The sequence below is a fragment of the Herpailurus yagouaroundi genome, unplaced genomic scaffold, assembly GCF_014898765.1.
Source record: "Herpailurus yagouaroundi ecotype Mexico unplaced genomic scaffold, PumYag 160, whole genome shotgun sequence".
NCBI classification, from domain to species: domain Eukaryota; kingdom Metazoa; phylum Chordata; class Mammalia; order Carnivora; family Felidae; genus Herpailurus; species Herpailurus yagouaroundi.
The window spans coordinates 49,262,786-49,289,115 of NW_024412401.1; the positions used below are offsets into that span (position 1 = coordinate 49,262,786).

At 45.8% G+C, this 26,330-nt stretch overlaps 1 protein-coding gene across 12 annotated transcripts in view; it reads left to right on the forward strand.

Annotated features, from left to right (window-relative positions):
- Positions 1-26,330, forward strand: part of RALGPS1 (Ral GEF with PH domain and SH3 binding motif 1) — a 275,161-nt gene that overhangs the window by 38,160 nt on the left and 210,671 nt on the right. For 10 of the 12 annotated variants that reach the window (XM_040482350.1, XM_040482351.1, XM_040482355.1 and 7 more), the window contains 3 exons: positions 7,657-7,778; positions 11,124-11,231; positions 24,528-24,578. In XM_040482350.1, the coding sequence (XP_040338284.1) occupies positions 7,722-7,778; positions 11,124-11,231; positions 24,528-24,578 (216 nt within the window). In that variant the 5' untranslated portion in view covers positions 7,657-7,721. The remainder of the gene's footprint in view (positions 1-7,656; positions 7,779-11,123; positions 11,232-24,527; positions 24,579-26,330) is intronic. The other 2 variants (XM_040482349.1, XM_040482352.1) reach the window with 2 other exon arrangements.

Below are 26,330 nucleotides of genomic sequence, written 5' to 3' on the forward strand. Positions count from 1 at the left end.
GTGTGTGTGTGTGTGTGTGTGTGTGTGTGTGTGGTGAGAGAGTTGGAGGATGGAAAGACGGGGTTTTGGCGTGATTCGGATTAAAAAGCCAGGCTCAAAAAGCTGGAGCTCTCCCCATCCTGCCAGCCTGCCCCTGACCAGCAGGGGCCACAGTCAGTACAGGCAGGTAAAAGCGCACCCCCGAGTTAGTTTCATTAATCTTTGGTACCTCCATTTCCTCACCTGTGAAAAAAAGTTTGTTAATGCACGGAAATCCTTAGAGCCTGAAACAAAGTGATAGATAGTGGTGTGGGAGTCCCTTGAGGCCAAGGGCTGGTCTGATTCCTCTGCACAGAGCAGGGTTTGGGCAGTTTCACCAAGTTTGCTGAACTGATGAGGGAGTGACCAGGGCACAAGACACCGTGGCTGTGGCTGTAGCATCAGGGCCATCCGGGAAGACAAACTCTGTGGGGGTCCCTGCCTAGCTTATTGGCTGCTGTGTGTTAGGCTGCACACGGGCTGGGGTCAGGTGAGGAGGGGGACCTGCCCCCTTGTGCTCCTGGCACACCAGCACCTCAGGGTGCTTTCACGCCCCAACCTGCCTCACTTGCTGCGGGCATCCTCCTTGCCCTCGGCCACCCTTTCCTTGAAGCGCTCCCACTGGTCCTTCGAGACCCAGCTCAAGGGTGCTTGTCAGTGATGTCTTCTTTGACCCCCAGGGTGAACCTGTGATCTCTTACAGCATGTGTCCCCGTGAGCAGCTACTTAGGGGAGTTCTCCCCACTACGCTGCGGGGCCCTGGAGAGCAGAACTGGTCCTCCAGCGGGCTGGGCGGGTGACGAGTGAATGAATGAACAGCTGAGCAGCGTGTGTAGCTGTTACCCACTCGTGGCAGCCCCAAGCTTAGAGGTCATCCTTGGTTCCTCTCTTTTCTTCTCCCCTCCCGTGTGGTCCATCAGCAAGTCTTGTATCTTTCCCTCTGGAACCTACCCCACCGTGTCCATCCCCAACCCCTGTGGCTAGCAGTCTATGCGTCATCCTCTCCTACCCCAGCTGGCTCCGAGGCTCCGGCTGTGTCTCTTTTCATTCAGTTCTATGCCGAGTAGCCAAAGTGATCTCACAAACAGTAAGATCAGGTCCTGTCACTCCCCTGCTCACAGTCCTCTAGTACACCAGAGGGTTCCCACTGCACTCCGGATAAAACCCACACTCCCGCCGTGGCATCAAGGCCCTTCATGCTCTGGCCCCAGCCTGTCTGTCCATTGCCTTCTGCCCACCCTGGTCCATCTGCCTCCATCACAAGCCTGCTAAGCTCCTGTGCATCTCAGGGCCTTTGCACTTGCTGTGCCCTCTGCAAAAGAACACATGCTGGTTTTTATGGGCTGACTGCTTCCTGAGGTTTCAGTCAAATTTCACATCCTCAGAGCGTCTTTCCTTGACCACCTGGCAAATACCATCCTCCACCATCTTTTAGTTTTGGGAGACATTTCTCAGTATCTGAAATTATCTTCTTTGTTTCCATGTGTGTATTTTCTTTCTTTTTAAATTTTTTTTTTGATGTGTATTTATTTTTGAGAGAGAGACAGAGCATGAGTGGGGGAAGGGCAGAGAGAGAGGGAGACACAGAATCTGAAGCAGGCTCCGGACTCTGAGCTGTCAGCACAGAGCCTGACACGGGGCTCAAACCCAAGAACCATGAGATCATGACCCGAGGAGAAGTCGGCAGCTTAACTGACTGAGCCACCCAGGCGCCCCGACCCATGTGTGTATTTTCTGACTTGTACACTGGAATATACGTTCTCTGGGAGCAGGGCCTGCTGGCTTTGTGTCCCTTAGTGCCTGGAACAGGGGTTCTGAACCAGGCATCTGTGAATTTGGATGGGAAAAATATGACATCTTTATTTTCACCAACTTCTCACTGAAGTTTAGCATTTCTCTCAGTTACTAATACAATGAGTCACAGTAATAGTAGTACTTGGGACTTTGTCACCAATAAAAATCACAGGTATTTTCATATCACGTAATAATTATTGACCTCTTAGAATATCTATATTCATAACTACTTTTAAATTATGGTAGTTATTCAACCTCCCAATATATCTTGTTATATCATGCAATAATAAAGAAATATATATATTCCCTTACATGGAGAAATATGTTATTGTATTATAAATTATTTTAAAATAGCTATATTTTACCCAGGAAAACAATTATATTAAAATATAGCTATTTTAAAATAATTTATAATACAATAACATATTTCTCCGTGTGAAAGTTGGTTTGCTGTGTGATTTTATGCGTTTAAAAATACTTGCGTGAGAAGGGACCCGGAGCCTTCACTAGGCTGCCAGAGGGTCCAAGGCGTAAACACGGTTAGAAGCCGTGTCTGCAACAATACCTACGTGAAGTAGAAGCTCGACGAATGAATGGTGCTTCTCTTTCCCCATTCAGATGAGACGCTTGTGTTTTCATGGTCGGGTTTCTGGTGGCGTCGCATGGATTTGGTGTTTCGGAAGTAGCCCCGATCGAGGTCTTTTCGAAAGCCCCTCTCACTACCTGACACTACGGAGCCGGGGTTGGGAGCCAGGCCCACTGCTGTCCTTTTCTTTCAGACACAGCCTCTGCCTTCACACTCCGGCCGACTGTCCCTGCAACCAGGCAGATGCCACCCCCCTGCAAGTGAGGGCAGAGTGTCTCAGTTTGGTTGACCAGCAGAGACTGGCATCTGAGTTCCCAGCAGAATCAGGTGGCCACTCTGGTGCAGTCAGTCTGGCCTGGGAGGCACAGTCGCCGTCCTCAGGGGCCCTCCCAAGGGGTGGAGAAGCGGTTCTGCAGGAGGGGCCTAGGCCAGGCTGACTCCCTTGATGGGAGTCTGGTCCCCGATGAGGAGTTGGGGCCTGGCCAGGTCTCAGGGACTGAAAGTGGATGGTGTCCCTGGGCCCTGGAAAGATGTTCTGTTCTGCTTGGTTCTGTTATTTCTTAGTATGTGAAATATCACTCGTCTGAGACAGGCTGCCCACGAGTTAGGCTATTTTTGTGCATGGCGAGACTTGCAGGAGTCAGATCTGAAACAAGCGCTCTGTCTTTCTTTCCAGCCCAGGCTGCCGGTGGGGAGCGCGGGGCTGACACGCTGTGGCTTCCGCGCTTTGTGTCCAGGCGGGCCCGAGGGGCGTGCGGTTGGCAGGTCAGGCCTCCGGGAGGAGGAGCTGCACCCAGACACCTGGACTCAGCCTCCGCTGTCCAGTGGCCTGGCGTCCACAGCCGGGAGCCCCTTGCCCGCAGTGGAGGCCTGTGGTTTCACAGAGCGTGATGCCGTGCTTTCTTTAAGCTAATATTTTATTTGTTTATTTTAGGAAAGAAGAATAGGCATAAATGAACAGAACTGTAGGATTAGATTAACACTCACAGTAACCAGTAACTGGGATTGAGTGTTTGGTCTGTGGCTAGCCCGGGCCGAGTGTTTCACGTGCATTTTCTCACAGGTTCCTCAATGGGCTCTTGGAGGAGGCCCAGGCGCTGGTGTCGACGGACCAGGGTTTGAACACCCCAGTCCCACTGCTCAACTAGCAGTTGCATCACCTCTTGGTGCCTCAGTTTCCCAGAAGAGTCTCCCCTGCATGGGGTTGTCGTGAAGACAGAATGAACTAAAAATGTACCACTTAGCCCAGCTTCGCGCAGCTGCCACTCCCTGCGTGTGCTGCTGTCGGTGTTGGACGGGGGCACCTGAGTGCGCCCCCCCCCCCCCCAGCGATGATGGAGAAACGGGCAGAGGTGGTAGCGTCCTTCGGACGGGATGCAGGGGGTGGGCGAATGAACTGGCGAACTGGCATGGAAGAGGGTGTGAGAACGAAACGTGGCCTCTGTGTTGAAGGGCTATGTGACTTGAGGGTTTCTGGTGTCGGGTGAGTGGGGAGAGCCAAGGCCTCTGGTTTGGGCTCCATGTTGGGCCCCCCCCCGGGGCAGACCCGCAGAGTACCAGGCATACTGTGAAAGGACCGAAGCTCACATCAGCCCGGAACTGATGCAGGTTGGATCCACAACGTCATCACACAGCATCAGGCTGGCTCTCTCCCATGCCCTCTTCCCCTCGTGACTCTGTCAGGCTTGGGTTGAGTCACTTCAGTCTGGCCCGAGCTGATCTGAACAGAGGCCATCCAACAGGCTGGTTGCTTCTGGCATAGGGAGCCTGGCTGCGTTGGCCCCGACTCCCAGTCCGCATGAGCTGGTTTGTCTGGTCTGAGACAGCCCTGCAGCTTGAGCCACTCTCATGCTGCCTCTTTGAGCTCTTGAGCCGTACTCTCAGCCTTAGTTTCTGGATTCCCCACTTTGAAGTCTCTAGGTTCTCATGGGGTGTCTGTGGGAAGGTCTCATCTGCCTGACTCCTGGGAGGCCTTCCCTTTGCTCCAGACGCGGGTTCCCCTTCTCCCAGTCCTGTCTCTTCTGCACTGGAAATTCCTCAACGTCTTTTTGCTTATTAATAACCCTTCTCTCGGGGCACCTGTGTGTCTTAGTCGGTTAAGTGTCTGAATCTTGATCTTGTCTCCGGTTTGTGAATTCAAAGCCCACGTCGGGCTCTGCCCTGTAAGCTTGAAATTCTCGTTCTCTGTCTCTCTTTTCCCCAGCCTTGCTTGTGTAAACGCGCTGTCTCTCTCACTCTCTCGAAATAAATAAATAAACTTAAGAAAATAACTCTTCTCTTGTCATGGGCTAACGTGGTTGCTTTTTGCTCTTTTCATATTTCTTTGATTATTTCAAAGGGATGTGGAAGGGAGCAGTTAAACATGTGAGTTCAGGGTGCCATCGTGAAACAGCGCTGGTGGCTGCTGCTTTCATTGTAGTGTGATTTACATACCGTAAAATTCACCCACTCCAAGTGTGAGTCTGTGATTTTGAGTGAATTTACGGAGCTGCGTAACAGTCGTGATGATCCTGTTTTAGAACATTTCCGTCACCTCAGAAAGATCCCTGTGCCCGTCTGCGGTCAGCCCTGCCTCCACCCCAGCCCACCGCTGATGTGCTCCTGTCTCTCTGAGTTTGCCTTGTTTTGGCATTTCGTAAAAATGGCATCCTACAGTACAGTCTTTTGGGTCTGACCTCTTTGACTTAGCATAATGTTTCTGAGGTTTATTCATGTTACAGTTTGCATCAGTATTTCGTTTCTTTATTACTGAGTAGTAGTCCACGGAAGGGAACTATCTCATTGTGTATCCACTCACCACTGGAGGAGCAAGGAGCGTTTAGATTGTTTCCAACTTTTGGCTCTGATGAATAATTCACGTACATATCTTTGTGTGGACATATGCTTTCATTTTTTTAAAAGGTAGCTACTTAGGAGTAGAATTGCTGGTCATTTGATAAGCATCTGTTCAACTTTTTAAGAAACTACCAAGCTATTTTCCAAAGGAGTTGTACCTTTTACCTCCTACCAGCAACGTTTAAGGGCTCCATTTCTCCGCGTCCTTGCCAGCGCTTGGTTTTGTCTTTTTCATTATAGCTGCCCTGGTGGGTATGAAGCGCTGTCTCATTGTGGTTTTGCTTCGCCTTTCCCCATGGCATTCCCCTCCTTTGACATCTGTATGCCTTCTTTTGCTAAAGGTCTCTTGGCATCTCTCACGCAGCTGCCTTCCAAACCTGCCCCAGCCACGGCTCGGGGTCCTGGGTGACCGCAAGCACGGCTCCTCCGAGGACAGAGGGATTGACAAATGACGGTTCTCAGCCCGTCCCCTTTCCCTGCTGGTGAAAGAGGAGTTTGGCCTCTGCTGCTCAGTTTTTCCTCTGAGGAAAAACTTTGCCGACCTGTGCTTTCCCCTCCTTCTCTTCTGGTATAAAAATCATCAAGCATTCAGAAAAGTTGAGAGACTAGTGCAATGAACGCCTGTCAATAGATGTCAGGTGTTAGCATTTTGCCATAGTTGCTTTATCTCTACTTCAGCGTATTTTGCAGACTGATGGGAAACTAAATTGCCAACTCACTTTAGCCCTGAATTCTGCCACAGCGCATCGCCCGGACAGACTTTGTCCTACTTAATCTCCCCACTGATACTGTCACGCCCCAGAAAATTAATGGTAATTCGATATCATCTAAAATATCCGTATTCAGCTGTCCCTGGCTGACCCCCGAATGTCATTTATAGCGCAGACTGGTTCTTCTCAGCGTTTGGGGGAGGAAAGGCGGGAAGGCGGACGGCTCACAGGCTGTTGCTCAGGAGGAGATGGCCGGCGAGGAAGATGGCGGAGAGGTTGTGAGGGAGCGGCCATCGTGGCTTTGGAGGTGGGGGCGGACGGAGCCTGCAGCACCCTGACCTTGTCGGGCGTGCGACTCTGTTCTGTGCCGAAGCGCTGCTCTGTGATGAGCCCTGGGGCTGAGGCTCCAGCAGGTCACAGGCAGGGTCGAGATCTTTTCCACCCATCTCCAGACCATCTTCCCCAGTGAGCTTCAGGCGAGACCTTGCTCTCCAGGGTGGGTTTTCTCACGGGCACCGCAGATTTGGCATATATCCCAGATTACATTCATCATCATCTTCACAGATCTGCTGCACCACCTGTGTTCCTGCCCTCGATGGGGGACACGCCGTCCTTCTGGCACCCCAAGCCAGACACCGTTCACCCTCAGCTCATCCACCCCGATCACCCTTCCCCATCAGTTTCTGTTGATTTTCTGTCTCTGTTGTCTCCCAGTCTGTCTCCTCTCTGACTCCACTGCAACAGCCTCGCTTAGCTCAGGGGACCTTCATCTCTGGCCTGAATAAATGCAGTTGGCTGCCGGCTGGTACCTTACCTTCTCCTTTCCTTCCCTTCTTGCACCCTCCCTACTCTCCTGGTCACTTTCCTGCTAAAGAGCAGGTGGTGGCTGCAGCTCTGTGTCATTGAGTGATGTGATAAATGCCCTACTAGAGGCATGTACGCATTGGCACGAGGGCATCTGGTTCTGGTTTCAGTGGTCCAGGCTCGGTAACCGGAGGAAACGACATTTGAGCAAGGTCTTGAATGATGATGGGATGGTGGGGCTGCGTGACTAGAGGCCCCAAGGCATGAGTTACTTAACCTCTCTGTGCCTCAAACTCCTCACACCTGATGTGGGAGCGATAGCACCTACCTGAGGCGGTTGTGAGGGTTAGTTCATGTACGCAGAGTGCGCGGCACGGGGTGAACGGTATGCGAATATTAGCTGTGATCACATTATTATTGATGAAACGGTCTTGTGCACAGGGAAGCACGGTAGGAGCAGTTTGTACTCTCTCCCTGCTTTCTTTTAAAACAAAGGTCACAAACTCTAGTGCCTGAGAGGGCCAGGCATGCACCCAAATGGTTGCACAGCCCAGGTGCCGTCTGGAAGGCACTTGCTCCAGTGCGGGGGCAGCTGTCGCTCAGCTCAGCTGATGCTCATCAAGTAGCAACGTGGGCCCAGTACTGCCAGGTATTTTCATTTTCAAGAAAGGCTGGAAATCCATAATTCCATGTGAAGCTTTCTAATTAAATGTTGTTGATGAATTTTAAAAATACTAAAACCTGTACAAGCCCAAGAAACTATGTCTGTGGGTCATACTTAGCCTGTAGGCTGCTGGCTTATAAGCTTTGTTTATGAAGGTCTCCCCCAGGGTCTAGCACAGCTCCCCCTCCAGGGTGGGTTGAAGTTGGGTTTGAAGCTGGTTTTTATGAGCCCCTTTTTCCTTGTAGGCCTTCTCCAGACAGGTTATGTCACCGACGGAGGCTGCCCTGAAGCTCCCTGTGGCCCGGAGACTATGTACAAGAGGAATGGTCTGATGGCTAGTGTGTTGGTCACCTCCGCCACTCCACAGGTACAGGGGCTGTGAGAACTGGGGCATTTGGGGGGCAGGGGGAATCCTTTCAGCGGACCTAGTCCCCAGCTAAGTCGTGGACAGCAGGGCAGCAAGGCTCCGTGAATACCACCATTTTTAGCGCTCCCGTGGCCCCTGGCCACACCAGGCGTGAGATGTGGGAGGCGGTCAGCCCTGAGGATCAGTGTGTTTTCTGTGGTGGTTCTCTTCAAAGATAAACTATCACCTGCCCGATCCGGTCATAGCAAGTGCCACATTCCATTTTGGTGGCAAGATGGGATCAGATCTTTCCCAAGAAAAGCTGCTGCCGATTATAAATAAGTCACACATTCCAGAATGAAGTCAGACAGAAGTGCTTCCAACTGGCCCAGTGTTCTTATTTGCCTTACTCAGTAGGAAATGGCTGCAAGGACTGGTGGTCTGAGAGTGGCCTGGGCGGGGGCTCCTGTCCTGGGGGTTTGGGAGCTTGTTTTCCAAGTGTGTGACGGGACAGAGGCGTGCTAGGAGTGGGTGTCAGGTCCAGGGATGCCACCTTGCCGAACGTGTAACGCGTGGCTCCTGTGACAAGCTGGCAAGGGAACACTCAGTGTGGTGAGCTTGTAAGTCCCTCACGGTTGAGCTGGGCTTTTGAAACGATCCTGTGTGATCAGCTAGAACTTCACAGGAACCAATTCATAGCTTAGAAACCTTTAAAAAAGTCTTTATTTTGATCTCTGCCTCTGAAAACACACTTGTGAGTACCTTTTAAAATTCCCTGATGGTGCCGGTATAGATTTGAATAAAGTCCCTGCATTGTCATCAGCACCAGCACTGATGTATTTGGAGCAGCACTGGGTTAAGTAAGGCCCCCTGTGTGAGTGTGTGTGTCTGGGGCAGATGTAACGGGGTGTTACAGGGAAGTTACAACACCTGAGGTCCCAGGCGTGGACTGTGTTCGGTAACTGGAGGAATCAGACTTCTGTTTGCATTTACAGTTTACATTCCATCTCGAGTGAAGCTTCTTTGTTTTCTGATCTCTGTGTGTATGTGCACATATATACACCTATATATACCCGTGTACATATATGCTATGTGTAGGTACGTCCGTACGTATATGTGCACGTGTGTGTATATGTGTATCTGGAACATGGCAAATGCTCCATAGTTACTGAGTGAAAGACCACATGTACTCAATTGGTTTTGGTGACTGAGTGACCCCACATACATACACCCCATAATTCAGTGTGTATTACACACCAGGCCCTTGCCTTGCATGTTCCACAGGCATTATCACACTAATCCTCACACTCACCTTCACCCCCAGTTTATAGATGGGGAAACCAAGGCAGGAGGGGAGGACTACACTGGCTCAAATCACACAGCTGGTCAGCAGTGGGTGGGGATTCAGAGCCAGACTTCCGTGACTCAAGCCAGTGCTCTTAACCACAATGACACTACACTGAGGAAAATCGCTTAGCCTGCTTTCTGGAAGGTGGTTGAGGAAGTGCAGAGTGATTTACCGGTAATCACCTGCTCAGGCAGGGTCTGTGCCTAAGACTGGGGGGCGGGACAGACTGCCAATTCCAGAGGCACTTGGGATTAGTGTTTGTTACTTTTCAGAAGTTAAGCACAGATTCTCCTCAGAGGAGAATGTCCCATCAATTCGTGGAACTTTTTGTTTTAATTAAATTTTTATTTTAATCTTTGTTCATATTTTTGAGAGAGAGACAGAGAGAGAGAGAGAGAGAGAGACAGAGAGAGAGAGTGCGAACAGGGGAGGAACAGAGAGAGAGGGAGACACAGAATCCGAAGCAGGCTGCAGGCTCTGAGCTGTCAGCACAGAGCCGGACAGGGGGCTTGAACCCACGACTGTGAGATCAGGACCCGAGCTGAAGTCAGACGCTTAGCCGACTGAGCCACCCAGGTGCCCCATTCATGGCACTTTTAAAGTAGCCATGTCCACCCCACCCACGCCCCTTGAATCGGCGTCTCCGGGGGAGGGGGATTCTGCCAGCTGCTTTGTAAGCTTCATTTTATATAACCCGTCCCACAGTCCTGGGGAGTAGGTCCAGCAGCTCTGTTTTACAGAGACGGGGAGGTCAGGCGGCGGCTAGTGCGGGGCTGGCATCCCAACCAGGCCTGACGTGAGAGCTCTTAACCCTACGATGTGTTACTTCAGGTCACCTCAGGCTTCTGGGTACTGTAACCTCGTTTGTAGAACGTTCAGATGACACAGGCCTGTTGGAACCTACAGGTTGGAGTTTCTGCGCTTCCTTTTAACCTCACATTTTCAGTTGTTGACTGGTGGTTTCCCTCACTGGCCTAAAAACACTCCAGTTTCCAGTAAGATTGCAAGGTTTTTCCAGATATAGCCATTTTGGAAAGAGTGAAATAAAGAAGAATTAATAAAAGCATGTTCTCTAAATCCCGGTCCAAGATATTGAGGTTAATGGAAACCACAAAGTCCCTCTTCATGGGTTGAGACGAATAAAACCATTTACGAATGGGCACAGTTTTTGGGTGGTAAGCTTGATTGGTTCCCCAAAGTAGAATTTGATGAAATTAAATAAAATCTAAGAGAAGGTATGTTCAACATTCTGGAGTCCCCGCAGTGTTGGGTTTCATTAAACTGGCCACATTTGGGGAGTTTTAACTTGCTCATTTATGGGAGACGCTTTCTCTACATGCAGGGCCCAGGGTGTTCTTAACGAGGGGCTCTACCAAATAGAACTTTCGGGCATGTCTCCAAAGCCAGTTGGTTACGTCTCACCTCATCAGCTAACAGGCTTTGAATTCCAAGTGTCCCCTACATGAAATAAGCCTTGAGGGCCAGTTTAATACTTTGTGTAAGAATTTCCTGCAGTGACTTCAAGAAAAAAACAAAGGTGAAACCAGGTGATGTTTGAAAGACGTCATAGAACAGACGATTGCCTCAGGCCTTCTGAGGTGTGAAGGCCTGCTTCTCTCTGAAGGACGAGTGGGCTGAATCTTTTTACCCCACCAGCTACACAGCGGGCTGGAGGCAGTCTGGGGTAGTGATTGAGGGGATGCGTCTGGCATCACATAGATGCAAAACTAGGTTCATCTCCTGGCTCTTCAGTTTCCTAGCTGCGATACCTTGGGGAAGTGGCATGGCCTCTGCTTCCTAATCTGCAAAATGGGAATAAAAATAGTGTGTGCTCAGAGAGTTCTTAAGAGAATTAAACAAGAGTATTTGTATGGAACAGGGCAAAGCAGTGAGCCGTAGCAGCTTTTGTCCCTGCATGGTTCTGTCACTCTCGTGTCCTCGGTTCTGGGTGTGGGGGCCAGTGATTCTGGGGTCAGCCCGACTGCTCAGGTGGTACCCTCTGTCTCTGTCCTCCACAGGGCAGCAGCAGCTCAGACTCTCTGGAGGGCCAGGGCTGCGACTATGCCAGCAAGAGCTACGATGCCGTTGTCTTCGATGTCTTGAAAGTGAGTCCCGAGGAGTTTGCTGTAAGTAATACGACAGCTGTGGGTGTGTGGGCACCAAAACAGTGTGATGGGGGAGGTGGGGGGGACAGCGAAAAGTTTCTCCGGTTGGAAACAAGCCATATGCCCCATAATAGGGACCATGGGATAGAATATTCTTTTTGAAATGCCAAGCAGCATTAAAAAGGATGCCATCAATCTAGAAATTAACCACCTTGGAAGTCATGCACAGTATATATGGAAAGTAAGTGAAAGGAGCAAGTTATGGCACAATTAATCGAGAACGGTGCCGTTTTTAAATTTTTTTTTTTTTCAACGTTTATTTTATTTTTGGGACAGAGAGAGACAGAGCATGAACGGGGGAGGGGCAGAGAGAGAGGGAGACACAGAATCGGAAACAGGCTCCAGGCTCCGAGCCATCAGCCCAGAGCCTGATGCGGGGCTCGAACTCCCGGACCGCGAGATCGTGACCTGGCTGAAGTCGGACGCTTAACCGACTGCGCCACCCAGGCGCCCCCGGTGCCGTTTTTAAAAAGCATGTACAGCACACACACGATTTATATTTGTGTAGGAAGAGGTCTAGATCTGATGTCTACATAGTCCTAAATATCTGGATATAAATAGCCAAACGTTGTTTACTGTAGTTTCTGGTTGTAGGGTTCTGGTTAATTGAAATTTAGTTTTTCTTCTTTTTCTTTATTTGTAAATTGTACATTTTTACAGTGACTGTTTTCTACAATGGTAGAAAATAATATTTTGTAATAATAAAATTTTTAAAAATTGTTTCTTCTCCAACAAGTGTGTTTGTGCTGCTCTGAGGGGCAGAGTTGGCTCCTTGTTTCGCCAGGACTTGGTTTCTTCCTTTTGTACTTTGAGGGTGAACAGTATATTGTCCCTGGGGTGACCTTGGGCCTCATTGCAGGTACTGTCCCAGGGCAACCCTGGAAGTGTCTCCCGCCACGCCCACTCCTCCCTGTCCCCCTTGCCGGACCAGGCTTTGTGCCCTCCAGGGTGCTGTGGGAGCGCACTGGGCCGCATCTCATCATTCTGCCATTGTCGGCCTCCGCGTTTATTTTGTGCCTTGCTGAGCCTGGCACGTGCGTCACCTCCTTCAGTGTAGCCAAGGGATCATATAAAAACCTGTGTAAAACTCTAGCAGCTGCCTTGTAGGAGAATGAGACCCTGTGTTCCTCCGGAGGCCTCCAGTGCCCCCTGGGGTCTGGCCAAGCCTCCTCTCCTGCCCCCATCTCTGCTCCTTCTTTCTAACCCAGACTCACCCAGCATCTCCCTGCTGCAGGGCCCTGCACGTCCTTTCCTTCCCTCCTACTGGCTCTTCTCTACCTGTCTCTGTCTCTGTCCTTGGACTGAAGTGGCCTCTCTCCATCACTCTCTTTTCCCTTACCCTGCTCCAGCTTCTTCAATTTCTCATTACTACCCAACATTTCACACCATAGAATAACAGTTGTGCTCTGTCTCCTCCACCAGAATAGAAACTCTTTAAGGACAGGAACTTATTGTGACTTGTTCATTGCTCTTTCCAAGGTGCCCAGAAGAGCGCCTAGCTCATAGTAGGTAGTCAGTGAATACATGTTGACTGAAAGAATTCAGTCTTCAGAGTAACCCAATGAAACAGAATTATTAGCTCCTGATTTTCTTTCTTTTTTTTTTTTTAATGTTTTAAAAAATTTTATTTTATTTTATTTTTTTTAGTTTTGAGACAGAGAGAGACAGAGCATGAGCAGGGGAGGGCCAGAGAGAGAGGGAGACACAGAATTTGAAGCAGGCTCCTGGCTCTGAGCTGTCAGCACAGAGCCCAACGCGGGGCTCAAACTCACAGACTGAGATCATGACCTGAGCTGAAGTCGAATGCTTAACCGACTGAGCCACCCAGGCGCCCCATTTTTCTTTTTTCTTTTTCTTTTTTAATGTTTATTTATTTATTTAGAGAGAGAGAGAGGGAGGGAGAGAGAAAGCATGAGCAGGGGGAGGGGCAGAGAGAATGGAGACAGAATCCCAAGCAGGCTTCGTGATGTCAGCATGGAGCCTGATGTGGGGCTCGATTCCATGAACCGTGAAATCATGACCTGTTAGCTCCTGATTTCCTAATGAAGAAATGAAGGATCTAAGAGATGATTTTTTTTTTTTTTTTTTTTTTGCCTGGATCACATAGCCAGGTGTGGGCAGAGCCAGGTCTAAAACCTTCATCTGCTGACTATTCAGCTAATGCTGGACCATAATAATAAGGGCAACTCCTATTTTTGAACACCTACCATGTCTAGGTTGTAACACTAAGTGTTTTACGTGTATTATCTAATTGACTTCTCACATCAGCCTTATACATTAGGTGTATTTATTATTCCCAGTATACTGATGAGCAAGTCAGTTCTTAAAGAGAAAAGTCACCTCTTCACACAGATGGTAAGTGTCACTGTCTGTCTGGGATTTAAAACTAGGACTGGCATTCTTGACCAGCACTATCCAACAGAAATATAATCTGAACCACACGTGCAATTTTATTTAATTTATTTATATATATGTTTAAAACACTTTAATTCCAGTATAGTTAGCATACAGTGTTATATTAGTTTCAGGTGTACAATATAGTGATCCAACAGTTCAATGTATTACTCAGTACTCCTCATGATAAGTGTCCTTCCCCTATTTCACCCATCCCCCCCTCCCCGCCCCCCCGCAAACCGTCTGTTTGTTCTCTATAGTTGAGTCTGTTTTTGCTTTGTCTTTTTTTCCCCTTTATTCGTTTGTTTTGTTTCTTCAATTCCACATATGAATGAAATCTCTGACTTACTTTGTTTAGCATTATACTCTTCAGATCCATCCATATTGTTTCAAATGGCAAGATTTTATTCTTTTTTATGGCCGAATAGTATTCTTTTGTGTATTTATACCACGTGTTCTCTATCCATTCATCTGTTGATGGGCAGTTGGGCTGTTTCTTTAATTTTGGCTATTGTAAATAATGCTTCAATAAACACAGGGGTGCACATACCCTTTGAAATTAGTTTTCTCATATTCTTTTTTTTTTAATGTTTATTTTTTGAGAGCGAGAGAGTGGGGGGAGGAGCAGAGAGAGGGAGAGAGAAGATCCGAAGCAGGCTGTTCACTGACAGCTCGATGCAGGGCTCAAACTCATAAACTGAGAGCATGACCTGAGCTGAAGTCAGACGCGTAACCAACTGAGCCGCCCAGGTGCCCCAGTGTTTTCATATTCTTTGGGTAAATACTCAGTTGTGTGGTTACTGGATCATAGGGTAGTTCTATTTTTAATTTTTTGAGGAACCTCTGTACTGTTTTCTACAGTGGCTGCAACAGTTTGCATTCCCACCAACAGAGCACAAGGGGTCCTTTTTCTCCGTATCCTTGCCAACATTTGTCGTTTTCTCATGTTTTTGATTTTAGCCATTCTGACTGGTATGAGGTGATACCTCATTGTGGTTTTAATTTGCATTTTCCTGATGATGAGTGATGTTGAACATCTTTTCATATGTCTGTTGGCCATCTGGATGTCTTCTTTGGAGAAGTGCCTGTTCATGTCTCCTGCCCATTTCTTAATTGGATTATTTGGGGTTTTGGTGTTGAGTTGTATAAGTTCTTTATATGTTTTGGATACTAAACCTTTATTGGATATATCATTTGCAAATATCTTTCCCCCATTCGATATGTTGTCTTTTAGTTTTATTGATTGTTTTCTTTGCTGTGCAGAAGGATTTTATTTTGTTGGAGTCCCAAAAGTTTATTCTTGCTTTTGTTTTCCTTGCCTCACAAGACATGCCTAGAAAAATGTTGTTATGGCTGATGTCAGATAAATTATTGCCTGTGCTCTCTTCTAGGGTTTTTATGGTTTCAGTTCTCACATTCAGGACTTTAATCCATTTTGAGTTTATTTGTATGTATGTATGGTGTAAGAAAGTTGTCCAGTTTCATTCTTTTGCATATGGCTGTCCAGTTTTCCCAACATTATTTGTTGAAGGGACCCTAATTTTTTTTTTAATGTTTATTTATTTTTGAGGGAGAGTGAGGCAGGGCTCAAAATCACAAACCATGAGATCATGACCGAAGCCGAAGTGGTATGCTTAACAGACTGAGCCACCTAGGCTTCATGACTGCCTTTTTCCTACTGCATGTTCTTGCCTCTTTTGTCAAAGATTAATTGAGCATCTAATTATGGGTTTATTTCTGTGCTTTCTATTGTGTTCTGTTGATCTGTGTATCTGTTTTTGTACCAGTACCACACGGTTTTGATCATTACAGCTTTGTAGTATAACTTGAAATCTGGAATTGTGATACCTCCACCTTTGTTTTCCTGTTTTAAGATTGCCTTGGCTATTTGGGAGTTTTTTTGTGGTTTCATAGAAATTTTAGGATTGTTTGTTCTAGTTCTATAAAAAATGCTGTTGGTATCTTGATAGGGATTGCATTAAATCTGTAGATTGCTCTGGGTAGTATGGGCGTTTTAACAATACTTGTTCTTCCAATTCATGGGCTAGTGTTGTCTTTAATTTCTTTCATCGGTGTTTTATAGTTTTCAGTGTACAGGTCTTTTACCTCCTTGGTTAAGTTTGTTCATGGGTATTTTATCATTTTTTGGTGCAATTGTAAATGGGATTGTTTCTTAATTTCTCTTTTTGCTGATTTATTATTTGTGTATAGAAATGCAATGGATTTTTGTGCATTGATTTTGTATCCTGCAACTTTACTGAATGCATTTCTCAATTTTAGTAGTTTCTTGGTGGAGATTTTAGGGTTTTCTATATCACATATGCAATTTTAAATTTGCTTGTAGCCACATTAAAGAAAGGAGTTGAAATTATTTTTTTAACTTTAATGTTTATTATTATTTTTAAAGTTTATTTATGTATTTTGAGAGAGAACATGAACAGGGGAGGGGCAGAGAGAGAGGGAGAGAGAGAGAATCCCAAGCAGGCTCTGCACTGCCAGTGCAGAGCCTACACGGGGCTTGAACCTACAAACCGTGAGATCATGACCTGGGCTGAAATCAAGAGTCAAACACTTAACTGACTGAGCCACCTCGGTGCCCCTGAGATTACTTTAAAAATATATTTTACTTTACTTGGTATATCTAAAATAGTATCATTTCAACATGTAAGCAACATGAAATTATTGAGAGAAGTGAAATTAGATTACCATCAATGTTTTTGACCCAAACACTTTTTGCCAAAAGAAAGCAAAATAATGTAATCAAGTAAGTCAAGGAAAAAAAATGTGAGCCAAAGATTTTATATCCAGTAACACTGACTTTCAGGTATTAAGGGCACGGACTATTATGAACATGCAAGAAGATTATTCTTCAGAGAATGTTATTCCTGTGAACCCTTTCTGAGGAATTTACCAGAGAACAAGCTTCAGGCCATGAAAATGATTAGAGAAACATCACTATAAAGACTGATGGAGAGCAGTGAACACTCAGTTACTGTAGAGTTAAGACCGAATGACTAAGGGAAGGAGAAGGTATGGTGTGTAATGGCCGTGTTGCCCATGTAATAGATGCAGTGTTGACTCTTACAGTGTAAACTGTAAAAAATGTGGGAGGATGGAGAGAACAAAACTTTCATAACTTTTCTCAGTAATTACACTGATGGTGGTAGCATTAATATTGTTATTCTAAGACTGTTGTGTGAATAAAGTAGGATAAAGGAAATGAATAATTATGGGATAATGCAATCCTGTATACCCTGTGTCCTTGAGACCAGGATTTTCAATACAGAAGAAAGGAGGTAAGAGATGTAATACAGAAGAAGGTAAGTAAGTTAGGGGGAAAAAGTATCCTGAATTTGAATTGGAAATATCAGTATGAATTCCAGACTGTGGTCGTGAAATACCATTTACCGCTGAAAGAGACCAGGGCTTCCCAGAGAATTGCTTGATTCTAGGTCTAGGACAGGAAATGTTCAAGATGAGCCTGTACATCTTTCCAATACCAGTGAGGAAGCTATCGAGGACCAAGAGGGTCATGTCAAAAGGACTCAGGAGCCACCTAGAGGAAGAAGCTGCCATTGTCCAGTGATGGGATCCTTTGAGCTTCAAAAGAATAATATTTGGAATTGATTGAAACCCATCAAACAATGGGTCATCACTGGATGACATAGGGAACAAATTTATTACCTCAAAACCTAAGAAATAGAAAGAAAGAATCCAGTATTTGTCTTACCTTTCACTTTTGAACTTTTGAACTGTACTGGGTAACCAAATAGTGGGTAAGGATAATTTCAGTTAATAAGTGGAAAAGGAATGATAGAATTGGAATACAGTATCATCATTTTATAACCCGAGTGAGTTAATAGATCTAAGCATTGAGCATCAATAGCTACTGACACAAAAGGAGAGACATTATGTGCTTCCTGATGAAACAGCACAGCACCACCTCCATTCCTGCCAAAGGGATCAAACCTGTGTCTGCTCAAGTCTCCGGGTGCAGCTGACAATTTGCAGGAAATGCCAAGGACAGAGGAACATGTTGACCTGAACTCTGAGTGTGGGGAACTGTGTAGATCAAATGGCCTGGATTCTCCAGCAGATACATTGTGAGGAAAACAAGGGATGGAGAGAATACTTGTAGATTAAAAGAAACTTGCAAATACACATCAACCTTTTATTTTATTTATATTATTTTTATTATTATTATTATTTTATGTAATCTCTACCCTCAGCGTGGGGCTTGAACTCACAACCCCGAGATCAAGAGTCGCATGCTCTACCAACTGAGCCAGCCAGGTGCCGCACGTTAAACTTTCAAGAGTGGGCAAGGAGTGCCTGGGTGGCTCAGTCAGTTAAGCGTCCAACTTCGCCTCAGGTTATGATCTCACGGTTTGTGAGTTCGAGCCCTACATTGGGCTCTGTGCTGTCAGCATAGAGTCCACTTCGGACTATCTATCTATCCCCCTCTCTCTGTGCCCCTCCCCTGCTTGCGCTTTCTCTCTCTCAAAAACAAATAAACGTTAAAAAAAGAAATGGGCAAGATGCCACCATGATGCCCTGGTGCACACACTTGGGTGATCAAATCATAAAGAAACTTGAGGTAAGTCAGGACCTCTGTTTCTCATGGCCGGAGGGAGGGCTTGTGATTGGGATGAGGCACAGGGAAGAACTCTGGGGTGACTTTTCTGAATTGTAGTAAACTATATGCAACATAAAATTTATCACTGTTACCGTGTCTAAGCGTACAGGTGAGTATGTTAAGTACATTCACATTGTCGTGCACCTGATCTCCAGAGCTGTTTCCTCCTGCACACCCGAAACGCCATACCCATTAAACAACTTTCCATCCCCCCTACCCTCAACCACCGAGACAGTATTTTTTGTGTGTCTGGCTTTTGCCACTTAGCATCATGACCTCAAGGTTTGTCCATATTGTGACATATGTCAGCAATTTCCTTGCTTTTTCAGGCTGAATAATACTCCCTAGTGTGTGTATATACCCCATTTTTGGGGTCCGTTCGTGTGTTGATTGAGGTAGCTATTTCTTGACTGAGGTGGTAATTACAAGGTATTCATCTTATAATAAGTCATCAAACCGTGTAATTGCTTGATGCGGTTTATGTGAATGTGTGTTATTTTGTAATAAAAAAGGTTCAAATCATTTAAAAGGTCCTCAGTTTCTCAGCAGGGGTGCTCGACAGCTAGATTTCCATCCTCCTCCTCAGCAGGCTGAAAGCAGAGTAAAGAGCAAAGCTGGAACTTTGTCATCAATAGTTCATGGACATCCTTCTAGGTCAATAGGTATAGATTTAATTCTCTATTTTTTTTTTTAAATAATGTTTATTTTTGAGAGGGAGAGAAGCAGAGTACAAGTGGGGGGGGGCGCAGAGAGAGAGGGAGACACAGAATCAGAAGCAGGCTCCACGTTCTGAGCTGTTAGCACAGAGCCCAATGCGGGGCTCGAACTTGTGAACTGCAAGACCATGACCTGAGCTGAATTCGGAGGCTTAAGTGACTGAGCCACCCACGCACCCCTAATTCTCTGTTTTTAATAGCTGCATGAAACTCCAGAGTCTGAATGTACCATAATTTTTTTTCTCCCAACAAGTCACTTTTTGTGGCCTTTTTTGTTTCTAGCGCTTGTCTTTCTGTAGGTATGCGGATTGTTGTGTCAGCCATATGCTCATCTCACTTTTTAGGATAGTATCTAACTGCAATGCCTGATCTTGGATTGTGAAAAAATTGCTGTAAAAACTATTGGGATATTTTAGCAAATTTTGAATGTGGACTGTATGTAATATTAGATAATACTGTTGTAGCAATGATAAGTTTCCCGAGTGTAATAATTTTATCATTATGTAAGAGCATGGTCTTGTTCTTGGGAAAGAACATGTTGAAGGATTTAGGGGTGAAGAGTCATGATATCTGCATTTTATTCTCGAGTGGTTCAGGAGAAAATGGTGTATATATAATTATATACATAGAGAAAAAGCAAATGAGGCAAGATGTTAATAATTAGTGAAGCTAGGTGAAAGGTTATAGAGTTCATCATACTATTCTTGCAACTTTTTTTTTAGAAGTTTGACTTTTTAGAAAAAGCAAGAGTTAAAGAACTTTTGTAATGGGTTGCTGCCAGATTGCTTTTCAAAAAGAACAGAGCAGTCTGTAAAGTCCTGTCGCTCCTGGTGGCACTGATGGACAACAAATGGCATCTTCCTGTTTAATTTGCATTTCCTTGACTGTCATTCTAAATTTGCCCCACACATGTTTCTGTGGCTCTAGGAGTACAAGTAGGAATGTATCTGTGGAACTGATTGCCCTTTTGTTCTGTGAGCCTTCCTGGTCATGAGCTGGTGGAGTGATCTAAATGCAAATTTAAAGGTATCTTCTGTTACAAAATGTGCCACTCATTTGCCAACAACTTCTTTTGTTTGTTTATTTGGGGGTTGAGAGAGCCTTTATACTAAGGTTGTGGCTGGGAAGAGGGGATTTAGTCACCAGTGTTAGAGGGAGACATTCAGCATATGTAGAAAACAGTTGGGGTTTTTTTTTGTTTTTTGTTGTGTGTGTGTGTGTGTGTGTGTGTGTGTGTGTGTGTGTGTTTTGTGTTTTTTTTGTTTTTTTTTTTTTGTTTTTTTTTTTGCTTTCCTTTTTAGCTAAGTAGCTTTCATTTATCCACACAGTAACCCTCTTTCTTTAGGGCCATATTGTGAAGTACTCCAGTAGGTCTCTCCATTCTGAAGGAGTCACTTCAACAGAAATGTTTTGTAATATGTGGAGATTGGCCGTTTCCCTAAAAAGCCTGGGTTTTTAGGGAGTCCTTGACTAGGGTGAAGGAGGGGGTTGGAGAAGGAGTTAGGATTAAGGAAGGCATGGGCTCCTGGGTGGCTCAGTAGGTTGAGTGTCTGACTTCAGCTCAGGTCATGATCTCGCAGTTTGTGGGTTTGAACCCTGATAGCTCAGAGCCTGGAGCCTGCTTTGGTTCCTGTGTCGCTCCCCTTCCCCCCGCCCCACCCCTGCTGGTGTTCTGTTACCCTCTCTCAAAAAAAAAAAAAAAAAAAAAGGATTAAGGAAGGCATTGCCAGGTGGCTAGCTTCATTGGACATCCTGTTGAAGGCTTTATTTCCAAAGATAAGGAGAAGCCGTGGAGAGACTTGTTCATGAGTGTGCACCTCCGTCCAGGCATGTGTGCTTCACTGTGGAGGCTGTGCTGCATTCATTCATTTGTCCATTCATTCATTCACTGTGCTTATGTTTCCCAGTCCGTTCCCATGCAATCTAATATTAGCTTCAGGTGCACAGTGTAGTGATTCAGCACTTCCATACCATGCCTGCTCCTCACGACAAGTGCTGCTTGTGGACCCGAGGGCCCTATTGCCGGGCGTTTTTACAGAGGCCGCACCACATCCCCGGAAATGCTCCTTCTCTCCACGAAGCCCGGGCCTCTCCCCTGAGGGAGGGGCAAGGTCTTCTGAGGCTGAGAGCCACTGTGAAGGGGGACAGGACTGGCCGCCCTCAAGCCTTTATCCCTACCCACACCCTCCCTTTCTGGTAAAACTGCCTGGGTTGGAGCCCCCACACTTCCTGGGAAGGACGGCTGGTCAGCACCCTTTCCGTGCGTGTATGGCTTTGTACTAAAATGACACATTTGTAATCTGAAGATTTTACCTGTGTACGGACATATTCTTGTTCTGGACTCGGCTTCTTTTTTGGTCAGAATTGTGAGGATAAAAATGCACGAGAGACTTCGGAAAACCCTCAGATTGTGTGTTTGGGACCAGCCAGTCTGTTTTAAGTTTGGTGACCTCTGTTGTTGTTTGTTTTGAATAAAAAACCTGAATACACTTTCTGACGTAGGGTCTGAGCAGGGATCACAATATTTGAAACTTCCAAAACCGTGTGAGACGTAAAGCCACTATTTTCATAAATCATTTAGAAATTCGGTAGCAAGCCCTAGAAGTGATGGCAGGATGGAGAGGAAGTTTTCTTATTTTCTCATTAGTGGACTTTTGGTTCTCTTCCTAAATGACATAGCAAACATCCTGCTGGTTCTCCTGGGTAGGGAGTTAACTTGAGCCACAGGACGGATTTCCAAGGCCCTCTGAGCTTTCAGCATGAATCTCCTGTTTCCATAAGGCCGTTCTGTTCCCCAGGATGACAGAATTAATCCAAATGTGAGGGGCCTTGGCTAGCAGTCTCCACAGGTCTGGCAGGAGGATCGCCAGTCTGTTTGCACTGCCCGGGACATAGCTCTGGGCCAGACACGCAGACCTTTAGGCCTCCAGGCCTCAGTCGTCCCTTGACACCCAGGTTACAAGGGCCAGACGCACCTTGTGTGGACGTCCAGTGCCCCCTTACTGCTGGTGGGTAGACCCACAGGTGGAAGGACTCGATTCCCAAGTGCTTCTTCATTCCCAGCGCCTTTGCTGTCCCTCTCCTGAGCTTCCGTTAGTGGCAGCACTAGCCCCTTGGAGGGGACAGAGAGGCTCTCCACGGAGGCCACCTGCTGACTTCCCTCTCCCGCTCAGCCCTGAGGATGGTACGCTTTGGCCTGCATCCTGTGCTTCTCAGGAACCCAGTGCTTTTGGACCACCTTTAAATTATGCCGAGAGGCAACCACAGTTCTGCCCCTTAGCCCCGGATTGTGGTTACACCTGACGTACTGCGTTGTTGTCATTTTTCTCATGTATTTTGGACATGAGGCTTTTTTTCATGACAGTATTTGTTGACCCAATGTAACAGCCTCCTTTAAGTGTTCTCTAGAGCAACTTTGATACATGAATATTCAAATGCATCAATAGTCCCTTATTTCTTAGCTCCTGTATTGGTCAGGAGCCATAAGTTCACATCCAATACATGAGCCCATCTGTGTGACTTCGCATACATATGATATGTAAGTACAAATGTATGAACACACACGTGGGTACAGTTTACCCTTGAACACACAGGTTTGAACTGTGTGCATCCACATATAAAGATGTTTTTAAATAAATACAGTACTGTAAATGTATTTTCTCTTCCTTATGATTTTCTTAATAACATTTGCTTTTCTCTAGCTTACCTTACTGTAAGAATACAGCATATAATTCATACAGTGTGTTAATCCGCTGTTAATGTTATCAGCAAGGCTTCTGGTCAACAGTAGGCTATCAGTAGTTAACTTTTGGAGAGTCAAAAGTTATATGCAGATTTTCAACTGTGGAAGGTTGGCATCCGTAACCCCTGTGTTGTTCATGGGTCTGTGGTATATATAATCTTTGTGAAAATTCAAAATAGGAGGTGCAGAATGCCTGGCACCTGACAGACGTTGTCGGTCTCTGTGTATGTGTTTCTCTCTCTACACCATACATAGATGCGCTCTATTTGCATGTATATATGTATGTGTATACACATGTGCATATCCGTATCTAGAGAGAGCACCGGCATATGCCAGACATTCTGCACTTCTTGACTTACATATTCCCAAGGATCCTATAAGATAGAGATTATTGTCATCATTTCCTAGATGTGGCACCTGAGATTGGGAGAGAGGTTAAATCATGTGTCAAAGAGAATATTGCCGTCAAGCAGTGTTACCCAGACATACACCCAAGTCCTGCTGGTTCCAGAGCCCAAGTTCGTTCCCCTGCATCACGTCCTCCTCTTTGACCTGTGTGCCAGGGGCAGGGTATCTTCTTGCATTAGGAGGCAGCCAAATGCCCTTGGCTCTCCTTCCCTGGCCTGTCACAGAGGTGTCTGTTAACTGACGTCTGGCGTCCCAGGTGACATGTGGAGATGGGCAGGTCATGTGAAGTCAGCTCAGTCTCTGCCTTGGCCTGGAAAGATCAGCAAGGATGCTTTCTCTTATTGCTGCCCGATGAGCAGCTAACAATGGGACCAGCCTTTTATTATTTAATTTAATTTAATTTTAATTTTAATTTAATTTAATTTTATTTTATTTCATTTTATTTTTAAGTTTATTTATCTATTTTGAGAGAGAGAGAGAGACAGAGAGAGAAAAATCCCAAGCAGGCTTCACACTATCAGCATAGAGCCTGACGTGGGGCTCTAACCCCTGAACCAAGAGATCATGACCAGAGCTGAAATCAAGAGTCAGATGCTCTACTCACTGAACCACCCATGCGCCCCTAGAACAGCCTTTTAATTATATGTGTTTTCTGTATTTACAGCATTAATGCTTCTCAAGCTAGCTGTGGTAAAGGGCCATTTTTTTTCATCTCCTATCTGTTGAGGACTGATACTTTAAAAAAATACAATAAAAGTGTGTCAATTTGCTATAAAAGTTCCCAAATGCTTGCTCTCAAATTCTGAAGTTCTCTCGTTGTGGGCTGGTGGAATAAATAGTTTGCGGTCCAGCATGGTCCTCAGATGCATCTTGAGCAGCACTCTACTGTATAATTTAGAGGAGGCTGAGACTTCAGAAGAAATGTACAATTTCTATAAGCCACAGTTTTAAAAAAAAATTTAAATTTAGAGTAATAGATAGTGTCTCTTTAGCATTCTAATTTTTAATATTGTGTCTACAACTTTTTTAAATGCCAAAAGTAATTCATGCTTGAAGCAACAACTCACAAAGTACAAAAATATCCAAACTGAAAATGTTCCCCTTCATCTCAGTTCCACCCTCCAAATGACTATTATCAATTCTTAAATTGGGAGTTTGTCTCACATTAAAGAAAGAAGGATGTGGGGACAAGATTTACGAAGGGGGAAGGATAGGAGAGGCATTTTAGAAATTTTTTATTCTGTTCTTTCTTAATTTGTGTCTCATGGGAGAATGTGTTCTTACCCTGTATAGATTTAAAGTAACATGACAGCTGTCTTTGGTTTACGGTTTATTCTAATACTGATTCTCTTTTGTTACAGAGCCAGATCACGTTAATGGACATACCTGTGTTTAAAGCCATCCAGCCGGAGGTCTGTACTCTGTCCTTTAAATTGCTCTAAACACTGTGGCTGGGAAGAGGGGAGTTAGTCAGGTTTCTTTCTTGAAGTCTCTATAAATGCATAACTGACTTAAGCCCCTGTTAGAGCATCCAGGAGCTTCTCATTCTTGATGGTGCTCGTTCTGTGAGCCAGCTGTTTGAATTCTGTGGAGAATTTCACTGAGTTGGGCCCACTCGGGTGAGGCTGGGGGCACTCGGTGCCCACGGCCTCTATGACCGAGCCAGGCCTTCCCACACTGATTCCTTTTCCCCTCCCTCCTCCTGTGAGGGAACGTTTTTTTCTAGAGAGCTTTCTTTTTGTTGATCCCAAATTCTGGTGGTTGCCTCGTTTGTGATTTCAGAACCAGTTGCCACAGCAAAACACGTACATATGTACATTAAAAGCATATGTACATTTTTAGAAACAGTGTATGCAATAAAGAGAAAAAAGTTGGTCTTGGTCTTTAAAAATATCCTGGAAATGTTTAGTAGTTGATAACAAGGCTTTATAGTTGTTTTAGTCAGCGGTCTTTTTTTGTTGGCAAGTGATAGGTAGGCATCCATTTCAAAGTAGCTGAATAGGCAGAAGAGGAGTTTAATGCGGGGACAAAAGGGCACTTGGTGGAATCCACAGGCATGGAGTTCAGGCAGCTAGAGTGCCAACCAAGACTCAAGCCATCTCTGCCTCTTGCCTCTGCTGTTTCCTCTTTTTTGCTCTCCTGCCTTCTTTCCTGTCTGCTCACGTGGTCCAAGCTGGCCTCCCCGAAGGGCTCACATTTATGTGATCCTCCTTTAATCCACCTTCCAGACTGAGATGAGTAGCTCTCAACCCAGCCCGGCTGAGCCACATATCTAGTGCTGGTTCGTAATCTACGCCAGGGGTAGGTGACCAAACAGGCAGGCACAGCTGAGGGGACCCAGCCTGGTGAATGGGGTGCACATTTTAGAGAAGAGGGGTGTAGATGGGGAGATAGGTCAGAAAGTGTCTGCTGCAACCATGGTGTGAATTCCAGAACTATCTTGACATACAACCCTTCTTCTTATAGTATGGTAGCTGTTAAGTCTTTGAGAAAAGCAGCATATTTTAATACAAAGCCAGACAAAGGATTTAGGCCTTCTGAGAGCTGGCATCTGACCTACTGCAAATTAGGAGGAAACTAGTACCACTAGCTGCTCTCAGCATCTATGTGAGGACGTGGCAATGATTTGAATTAGTGTGTGTGTGCGTGTGCGCACGCGTGCACGTGCACCTGTATGTGTGCGTGTGCACTATGTTTATCAGGTTTGGGGAGCAGAACTATGTTTGCTTGTTTGAATTGGTTGACTTCCAATCTTTTACTGTTTTCTTCTAACATGGAATTATCCCCATTCTTTTTAAATAAAAAAAAAAAACAAAAAAAAAAACAAAAAACCAGTCTACCTTTTGGAGACTTCTGGAGGAGTATTTGTATGATGGTTGCCTTAGTTCTCAGCTTGAAGCTGTTTGTGATCATGTTGTCCGCTTGGCTTTGATCTGGAGCAGTTTAAACATTACAGTCTTTATTCTTTGTCCTGAGCTTCTGGGAGAGGAGCCCAGCTTGCCGTGAGCCCCGAATCCTGAACCTACCTGTGCCCAGGGCTGGGGCGGCTGCTCAGGCTTGATTGTTGGAGGGAAAATGGTGGGAAGTTCTTTAGAGGCACAATTAGGGGCAGACCAAGACTTTTCCCCGGGGCACTGAGGTTTGGAAGGTGCCTCGTCCAAGAC